Source organism: Coptis chinensis, chromosome 3, assembly GCF_015680905.1.
Source record: "Coptis chinensis isolate HL-2020 chromosome 3, ASM1568090v1, whole genome shotgun sequence".
Classification (NCBI taxonomy): domain Eukaryota; kingdom Viridiplantae; phylum Streptophyta; class Magnoliopsida; order Ranunculales; family Ranunculaceae; genus Coptis; species Coptis chinensis.
In genome coordinates, this window is record NC_141458.1 from 77,996,182 (window position 1) to 78,006,584 (window position 10,403).

General features: G+C 35.7%; 1 protein-coding gene across 1 annotated transcript; it reads right to left on the minus strand.

Annotated features, from left to right (window-relative positions):
• Positions 1-1,809: 1,809 nt before the first annotated feature.
• On the minus strand, positions 1,810-4,387 carry LOC147510942 (uncharacterized). Its single transcript, XM_086599353.1, has 3 exons — positions 2,849-4,387; positions 2,218-2,717; positions 1,810-2,119 (listed from the first exon to the last, which is right to left on the minus strand). Exons 1-2 carry the CDS (start codon positions 3,506-3,508, stop codon positions 2,385-2,387), a joined length of 993 nt encoding a protein of 330 aa, XP_086455479.1. The 5' UTR covers positions 3,509-4,387; the 3' UTR covers positions 1,810-2,119; positions 2,218-2,384.
• Positions 4,388-10,403: the final 6,016 nt, after the last annotated feature.

Here is a 10,403-nt window from a genome sequence, read left to right on the forward strand (position 1 = left end):
GAAAATATCAAAGCACTTGAGACGGAAAAGGAAAGACTGGAGAGCCAAGTTTCTAAGCTAAAGAAGGCGAAAGAAATGAAGAAAATGATCATTGTTATTCTTGTTTGTTTCATATTTTTTTATTTATTTCCTTTGTCTAAGTGACTGTAATGGAGTTTTAGTATAAAATATGGCAATGGAGTCATAAGCAAGAGCAATTCAAGCTGGAAATAAGACCAAGGAACCTAAGACCAAGGCAGCTAGTAAACCAACATGGAACAACCAACATCAACTGAATGTAAGTCCAAGGCTTTTGTTTTGGGTTACATTTTTGGGTTTTTCGTTGGGTTACATTTGAATATGGATTCGGATATGATGTGATAAGAGAACTGCATCAATTAATGTAGGTGTAAGAAATCTAATATTGTTGACTTAAGACTTAGAAAGAAGACTTAGAACTGTTTTGGATAGATTCTATTGATATTTGTTGCATTGTAAGTTATGCTTAATGAATGTGTTAGTTGAGTCGTAGTATATATTAATTTCTTTAGTTCCATTTCTTTACTTGTACCAATGCCAATGCTCATCTCCTACTCACACCACTCTCTACAATCACCAATATTCGAAATCAGTTGATCACTCTTTTTTTGAAATGGTGAAAGGAGCTTTGAAGACTGTTCAGATGGACACATCCAAGTTAAGTAAGTCCTATGATAAACTATGTGAAATGATGAAGACAACACAGGGAAGGAAAATGTTCATGGAGATGGTGTACCAAGATGGAAACGTACATATTGGAATATGTCATAAATGTGAGAAGTTGTGCTACATTGCAGTGATTGGGGAAGAAGGAAAAGCAGAAAAATGTCTTCCCTACTGTGTTGTGAAAAAGAAAGATGTTGTTCTAGATGATGATGATGAGCCACCACCAGGATTCCAGAAGTCTATTGTGTCACATAGGAGATCAGCTAGGCTTCAAGCAAGCACCTCAAGAACACTAGCCCCAGCAGCAAAAGCAGGGCCATCTAAAAAGCAAATGAAAGAAATTGTATTAGCATTGGCTACTGTAGGTGTGTGCATGAAAACTCTGCAGAAAAAGTGATGGTGTCTAAGAAGTTTAATTTGGAATTCTAAGAAGTGATGGTGTCTAGTATTATTGTTGTCTAGTATAGGTTTTTTTTAAGAGTCTTTTGTTTATGTTTGGTCCTTTATGTTTTCTTATTGTGATTGTAGATGTTTATGTATTTTATGTATTGGGAATTATGTATTGTACCAGTTCGTTCCCTACCAGTTTTTTGTCTTAGTTTTTCTGTCAGAATATCAATTATGTATTGCAATGTCAGAATTATGTATTGTGGATGTTTATGTGTTGCTTCACTGTTATGGATTCCTCATATCATCTACATAAAGTAATTGTGTTATGGGAGTGGTGTTTCTCTTAATCTTAATACCATTTTTGGGAGGGGAGATGATTAAGCTGCTGAAGATGGCTTTTTAGTCTATTTGGCATGACTAACATGGTATTGTGTCAAAGGTGAAGTGGTATGTGAAATAGGCTGGCAAAATAGCCCAAAGAGTTATATGAAAGCCTATGTGAAATGACTAACAGGGTATTGGTTCCTTCTTTCTTTTGACAAGAGCAAAATATAGACAAAGTATAAACAAATTCCAATATTTTATCTGACAGGAACAATATTCCATTATCTGACAGGAGCAAAATATAGACAAAATAGGTACAAAATATTCTTATCTGACAAAATAGGAACAAAATATAGACAAGGCTATAGACAAAATATTATCTGACAATTCAAAAGGAAATCCAAAAGGAACATACATATATTATCCTTAATTAAAAAAATAGAACACAAAGTATCCAAATACATTGTCTTCATTTCCAAGTAGGTTTTGTCATTGTTCTAGGGCGTGTTCTAGTCTTCAACCCAACTATTTTAGTCTTACTCTTCTTAGCATGTGGTTCATTTGTAGTTGCTTCACATGGAGGATTGAAAATTAGAGCTAGTGGTGCAGAACTTGAGATAGACAAAGATGGTGTTGAACTCAGTTTTGTGGAAGATGTTTTTCCCTTTGGTTTGTACTTGTTTCCCTTTTCTAACATGATAGGCTCTTTCTGGCCTGGCATCTGTGGAATAACATAGCAAAGAATTCACACTAAGACAACAAAACAAAAATCTAAAATATTAACCTAATAAACACATAAGATATGACTAATATACATACCCTTATAAATGAGGAACCAGTGAAAAGAGATGTTTAGTACCCATATCCTTTTGGAATCACCTCTCTCCCACCACGTCTTCTAGATGGCGGTGCATTGTCAGCTAGGGGTGGACTTGCAGGTCTCTTACCTTTTCTTGATCTTTTAGGAGGTGGTGCAGTGGCAGCTGCTAGTTGTGGTGGTGGTCCATTGTTACTTGGTGGTGGTGTTGCATTGTCAGCTGGTGGTGGACTTGCAGGTCTCTTACCTTTCCTAATCTTTTAGGAGGTGGTGTAGTGGCAGCTGGTGGTGGTGGTGGTGGTGCATTGTCTGGTGGTGGTAGACTTGCATTGTTAGCTAGGGGTGCATTGTCAGTTGGTGGTGGAGCATTGTCACTTGGTGCTAGTGTTGTATTGCTAGGCTGTTCAGCTAGTGCTTTTAATTTTTTGCCTCTTAGAATTCCTTTTCTGCTTTGTTGATTACCTCCTGTCTTTGATGGCTTCGCATAATATCTTCTTTTTTCCTTCACAACAAAGTAAAACAACCACAATATAAATAGGATATAGACAACCAAAAAAATAATTATGTATGATAGTCTTAAATAAATATAACTACCTATTAGATTAGGAATAAATAATGAATTAGATTACTCACATTTGTATTAGGTGCAACAGGTTCAGCTGTACAATTCTTTTTGTTATGACCAAGTACTTGACATCTCCCACACCTTATTTGAGTCCCCTTTCTACTGACCCTATGACCAGTCTTCTTTTTCTCCTCATGCATCTCCATCCTTCTATTCCTTTTGGGTCTCCCTAGCATCCTCCTAGCCTTAGGAGGTATAATTGTTGAATAAGAAGTTGCAGGCCACAACCTCTCTCCATTCGAAGGCTGTAGGAAATGTCCATATGCTTTCTTGTATTCCTCTGTCTGAAAGTAACTTGAAACAAAAGTATCAGGATTCTCTTTTGAAAGAAACATAGCTGATATGGCATAAGCACATGGAATACCACTAAGTTCCCACATTCTACAGGTGCAACTCCTCTTCTCTATATGAACAACAAAACCATCACCATTACTCTTTCTCACTTCAAACTGTCCATCACCAACAAATAGTGGTTGCCAAAACCTTGCTTCATCTTTGTTTTCCTCTAACTTCTTCCTAGCATAAGGGGTTATGGTGTTAACCCAAGTTGTGAACAACTCCCTTTTCTTTTGCATTTTAACCATGTTTTTCACCCTTATTTCTTCTAGCATTCCAATAATTAACTTATGCCTTGCTTCAACAATGGTGGAGTTGAAAGTCTCACACATATTGTTCTCCACAACATCACACCTACTCTAAAAACTAAAAAAACCCCTACACCACCACATAGGATTTTGTTTGTTCTTTAGATGGTCAGCAGCCTCAGGACACAATACTTCTACCTCTTTCATGACTGTTTCAAACTCTTGAGGTGTAGAACTCTTGCTAGCTCTCCAGAACAAGGATTCCAGTTGGGTGCCTATACAATATATAATATAGTGAAATAAAGAAACAATGTCATTTTCAATCATAAACTAATGGAACAAAAAATTAAACTATACCTGTATATTTTTTTTCTGAAATTTGCATAAATGTGTCTTGCAAACATTCTATGCTCAGCATGAGGCAAAAGGTCTTCCACTGCAATAATAAGTCTTTTCTGCTGATCTAAAATAATTGTCAAACCAAGCCTATTAGTAATGTTAAGGTCACTCAGTAGAAACCCAAGGAACCACTTCCAACTATCCTTGCTTTCAAATTCTACAACTACCCAAGCAATTGGGAACATTTGATTGTTCCCATCTCTTCCTACTGCAGTTAACAACTGACCTTTACAAAATCCTTTTAAAAAACACCCATCAAAACCTATCACAGGTCTGCAACCAAATTTATACCCCTTCTTGATTGCATCAGAACACAAATACATCTCTGAAATATTACCTCAGCATCATTTGTAGGATTAGATTCTACTTCAAATTTGCATGTTGTTCCAGGATTTGACCTTAGGATCTCTACTGCATAGCTCCTCAGTTTAGCATAAACTTCTTTCAAAGTTCTCTCAACCTCACATAATGCCTTCTTCATTATGTGAAATTTTTCCATGCTTATAGTATTGGACATATTTCTTCACAAACTTTTTGCCTTCATAGAATTCTTTGGAATAAATATCAAATCTACCCCATGCCACAGTGTTAACACAAAATCATCACCTAATATAAAGAAGGAATTCAATTAAAACTAATAGTTTAAACAATATCACAATAAACTAACATAAAATGAGAGAGCAAAAAAATAACCAAAGAATAACCACTTACTTGAAGCCATAGCAAATTGTGTGCGGTTTCCCCAATCAGAGATCAAATATTGAGATTTTCATTTTTTAGGGTTCTAAGTTTTGCAAAATTGGAGGGAATTCCAAATTGGGGATGAAAGATTATGAGGGAACAAGAAATTGGGTGTTTTCCCACATTTGCCACATCATTATAATTTAGCCATGTAGATTAATTTCTTGATCTTTTGATGACTTTTTTTTTTTAAAAAAAAACAACTGTTAAGTTAATTTGGATGGAAACCTAACGGAGTCCCCAAATTGTTAAAATTGAAAAGTTGGATGCCCAAAGTGTTAACGAAAAAAAGTTGGTTGCCCACTATGTGAAATTGACAATAGTAGGATGCCCAGAAATTTCATTTTCCTATCTGTAAATGCAGATTGGACTTCTTGCTTTGCTAGCTAGAGATACAAAGCCCTCGGTAGGATTTGCTCAGACCACCCTCCATTGGTCGGGTGGTGTATAAATGTTCCAAAGCCAAAGAATGCTCCCTTTAGATTCTTCAAAATGTGGACCACTCATCCTGGGTTCATGGAATTGGTGGAACAAAGTTGGGGGGAAACAATCACTGGTCATTCAATCTTCATTCTTACACAAAAACTCAAGAGGTTAAAAGGGAAGCTCAAGCACTGGAATAAACATACCTTCGGTCACTTAGACACAAAGATAGCAGCAGAAACAAAGTTACTCGAAGATTTGAAAGTCAACTTTGAGTTAGATTCAAGTAATGAGGTGCTGGCTGGGATGGTATTACAACAAGAAAGCAAGGTGGAAAATCTGTTGCAACAAGAAAAAATGTTATGGAAACAGAAGTCTCGAGTAAAGATGGACTTAAAATATGACAGGAACACAAAGTACTCTCATGCTTTGGTGAATATGAACAGAACAAAGTCAATCATTACTGAGTTCAAGAACTTGGATAGGGTTACTCTTAGAGCACAAGACGAGATTGGAGACTTTATGGTGCAACAATATACTGAAAGTTTTAAAAAGATTGATCATACTCTGGATCTAGATCTGATTAATAACTTGATGCCTCAAACAATCACACAAGTGGAAAATGATGCTCTCATTCAAACCCCAACACCTGCTGAAATAAAAAGAGCAGTTTTTCAGTTGAATCCAGGCAATGCGCCAGGACCAGACGGCTTCAGTGGGTGTTTCTTCCAGTACTGCTGGTCAATCGTCGGTCATGATGAAACAAGGGAAATGCTATATTTTTTTAGAAGCTCCAGACTTCCCACCAGCTTCAATGCAATTTTTTTGGTCTTAATCCCAAAGGAAAATAACGCTACCCAAATCAGCAGGCTTAGGCCTTTATGCTTGTCAAATTTCTGTTACAAGGTCATAACTAAGATAATGGCTACAAGGCTCGATGTTATTGCAGACAGGGTGATCACAAAACAACAATATGGGTTCATTTCGAATAGAAACTCTTAAGAAGCTATTGGCTTGGCTTCATAACTTATAAATGAGCTTAATCACAAAAGATTTGGAGGGAATCTTGGGCTGAAGCTTGACATCTCACAAGCTTTTGACACTCTTGATTGGGATTTTTTATGGGCTCTACTTAAGAGATATGGCTTTGATCCAATTTAGATAGCATGGTTAAAGAGAGCAATCACAAACAACACCATCTCCGGATTAGACTTACTTGGGCTATATCTTGGACTTTTGATTGAATGTTTCGTCATCTGAGGAAAAAGTCTTTGATCCAAAATCGACACTGATAAGGGAGGAAAAGGACTTGAAGTAAACTTTATGCAATAAGGAAAGTATTCCAAATTTTGCATATCGAGAGAAATACAAAGTTTAAGGTCACGGACATTGTACCTTACAACGAAGGAAATCTATGCATTAACATAAGCATCAGTTAAATGTTTATCATCACTAAGAACAAAAAGTTTGAAGTTATGTACGTCTGAACGATAATGGTTCAAAAGAAAATAATCAATGAAGTTCCTAATGTCTTTGTCGTCCCTTGTGACTTTACTTTGATCAAAAGTCCAAACGTTAAATAGAAAAGCTTATGGACCTCCATGGGCGAGAAAGAATGGCTGTTTTGATTACTTGTTCCATGGGAAGAAATGAGACTATGATTCGAATTTGTTCGGACATACAGCTAATCATGTCTTTGTCTTGTTCTGAAGAAGAGCAACACAAGTTCTTCTTTTTTCATATTACCAGCCTATGAATTCTAAACACCACACATTTTCCCTTATGAAATCCCCGACCCCGAGAGTAAATTTTAATGTCAAGAAAACTCAAATAGTGTAGATCTGCAATATGGTTACATTCATGAAAGATTTGAAGGTCAATAAATGGTATTTCATTAGTAACCAAGCACATAGAACATTTTGTTAAATAAAAAAAAATCACCGAGAAATGAACCACCCTTTCAACAAATCCCATCCCAATTAAGTTAAACCAAGGCCCAAAATATCGATATCGATGAATATATCGGTATACCCAAAAACCGATATATATCGGATATATCGGATATATCCATTTTTTTGGTTACCAGTCCAAACTATTTAAAATATCGGAAATATTGGATATATAATATCAGAAATATTGGAAATATATTGAAAATATCGAATTTATATTAAAAAATGGTCAAAAAATCAACCGATATATATCATAAATATCGGATATATCGATTATATCGGCGATATAAAGTTTTATATCGGAAATTCCGATATATATCGGGAAAAAAAGGGTTCTATATTCGGTGGATATATGTCGGAAATATCGATGTCGGTGTACCAAAATATCGATATATATCAGCGATATATCGGATATATCGGCAATATTTTGGTCCATGAGTTAAACCAGCCACATAAGCTATAAGGCTACTATGAAAATATGATTTGCCAAAGAGACTAGTATCAACAATCTAGTGCAAACAACAGTTGCACTGACATAATTTATCTTCTGAATCACCAAATGATAGTAAGCATGTCGGACGTCAGAATCTCAACTGCAGAAAAACTGCACATTATCATTTACAATCTCTTACTAGCTTCACTCCTTAGAAAAGTCTTCCATTATAGTTCTCGTAATACCTCGACAGTCGGTAGAACTATGGAAGATATGATATAAGGGTGTAAAGGTCTAATCATTACACCTCCACTGCATTTTTAGAGGAGTTCTGGACTTTTTTGCCCCCGACTATCAAAACAAAAAACCATTTAACGTATATCAAGAACCAGGCCTCGAGTTGGTCATTTAGCATACATGTGATTTTGTCTCCTGTTTTCATAGGCATTGTCACAAAAAAATAATTGTACGATGTAGCTATTAAACAAAACAGAATGCTATGGAGCTGAGCTAGCTGGTATTTTGATGGGAAGATTAAAGCTTGAAAAGGCATCGATTTTGGGAGATTGCAAAGAGCTTATGATGATGCTGAGAAAAAATGGAGCAGGTGTTAGTTGGGAGCTCTTGGAATTTATTTTTAAAGTATCTAGTATGTTTAATCAGTTGATTGTAAATACTGCCTATAATGTGTTGTTTTTCTGGTTTCAAAGAGATCGATAACAACAAGGAAGCCCGTGTGTTAGCTAAGTGGGCATTGAAATATGCCACTATTGGGCCACCTGCCTGTTGGACTCTAGACTTTGTAAATCAATATGATATCAATGAGATGGGTTATTATCGAAAAATAAAAATAATTAAAGTTGCCCAAACTTCTCTACCACTTATAAGGGGCTTCGGTGAGTGAAATCGGTTCTAACTAGTTCTGCTTTTACTGACACGTCTCATGTTAGCCAAGTACAAGCCATTTGAGCCACAAAAAAATCAAAACAAAAGTGAATACAAAGGTCTATATGTTTTTCTATTTTGTTTTAGAGAGAGGGATCCTACCACTAAAACATGGTACATGTAAAGTACGGGCTATTTTTGTTTTTAGAGATGGAAAACATGGTGGGCGTTGGCCCAAAATCATAAACACATATAATTACCACGTGCGAAGCACGTGCATATATGCTAGTTACTGTAATCATGTTGTAACTTTTGTTAGGTTCACATAAACACCTTCAATCCTATTGCTATCATTCATCTTGAACCAAATCACAATCTTATTCCTAATAACATACATTCTCAGGTAATCTCTACATTCATTTCTATCCTTCCATTTTTTACCCACATATAGGTTAGGCCCATGTTCCTCATCAGCCACACCCTCATCAGTTGGTATCTCAAATGTATTGTGAAGCACTTGACTTAGCAAATCATCATTTACATGCACTTCATTCTCAGCATGTTGTCTACTATGCACTTCATAATCATCTACGAACCACACATAACTTTCACCATCACTACCAGAATTATTGTCCCCTGACTCATAATCCTCATCAGATGAACTTGAAAATATATCATCTGCATCAATTTGATCAACATTTATCTTTTTCTTCATATGGAACTTACCTGCAAACAAACAAACACAAACTCAATGATGTACAACCAACAAAAAAATTAAAATTAAAAATAGTCTTAAAATAAAATTAAAAAGGGTAAAAAACTCACAACCAACATGTGCACCATCATTATTCAGATCAAAAGGTATTGCATCTACAACATTCAAAATTCAATATATAAACTGAATGAAGTTATGAATTGAACTTATGCAAGAAATGGCAGCTACATACCTTCAGTTTGGATATACTTCCCCTTCCTCTATCTCTCTTAAGATATATTTTGTGTCATTTCCTCAGGTTTCTCAAGACTTCCTTTATTGTGGTCCCCCCCATGTGGTTCTTGGTTCCCCACTATCTAAAGCTCATGTTTTATATGTTAAAAGTTTGGGCTTTTAGGAACTGTCATTGGTCAACTTCTCAAGTTTGTCATATACTTCCACCTCAGGCCACTCATTTAAATCAAACACTTCTCCCATCCTGTATGTTCTACCATCATGCATAGGTATGCTTCCTCCACTTTCATCCCCTTCCCCTTCTGCCATATTATACAAGTCTTCTTCATCATCACCCCCTTTCACTCTCATTATAGTCAACACTATCATAGTAACTACTTGGGGGGCAACTATCATTGTGGAAACTCTCCCCATCACTATCATTAATCATAGTTATCATTTCAGTTAGCTTTAAATACAAATGAGTATAATTACTCCTATCAGACTTTGCATGCACCCTACATGTATAACAAATCTCCATCAGAAGTTATTTTCCTTATATTTTCACCATCAACCCACTCTATTTCAATTACAGGATTAGGAGGACATGGAACATGGTCTTTGATCCATGCAATCATGTCCATAAAGTTTGCATGATCACCATCGAATAATGAAGAATCAACTGCATCCCCACCCACGTAATTGAACACTCTCACACCCTTCTTTGAACCTACTCTAATACTCTAAGCTTTCCTCCATAATGTAATCTTAAAGTCCTGAAACGAAACTCTACCATTTTTGCAATAATACAAAACAAACCCAAACTCAAACTTGACAAATCAAACTCAAACATAACTAAACCAACTCATCAAATAATGGATACATCACATTACGAAAACAACAATTGTAATGGGAAAAAAAAAATCAAACTTAGAGCATGACAAATCTTTGACTTATATGTATCAAAAATTCAAACACTTAAAGATAAAACTTTGGTTGATGTGTACAAAATTCAAACATGAAAAAATACCATACTTTCATGTATCAAAAGCATAAAAATAGAAACATGCAAAGATTTAGGGTTTACAACAAACTTACTTCATTTGCCGCCAAATCGTGTTGCAAAGAGAGAGAGAGAAAATAGAGTGGAATTAGTAGATCGAACTTAACTTGTCATCGAATCGAAGTTGAAGAGAAGAATTGAGAATGCTGTCAACGAAG

Excerpts from the sequence above, each read along its gene's own strand:
- LOC147510942 (XM_086599353.1), bottom strand. The coding sequence starts at position 3,508 with ATGTGTGAGACTTTCAACTCCACCATTGTTGAAGCAAGGCATAAGTTA. Across the intron at positions 2,718-2,848 it reads CTGTTGCACCTAATACAAAT|GAAAAAAGAAGATATTATGC; the intron begins GTGAGTAATCTA and ends TTTGTTGTGAAG.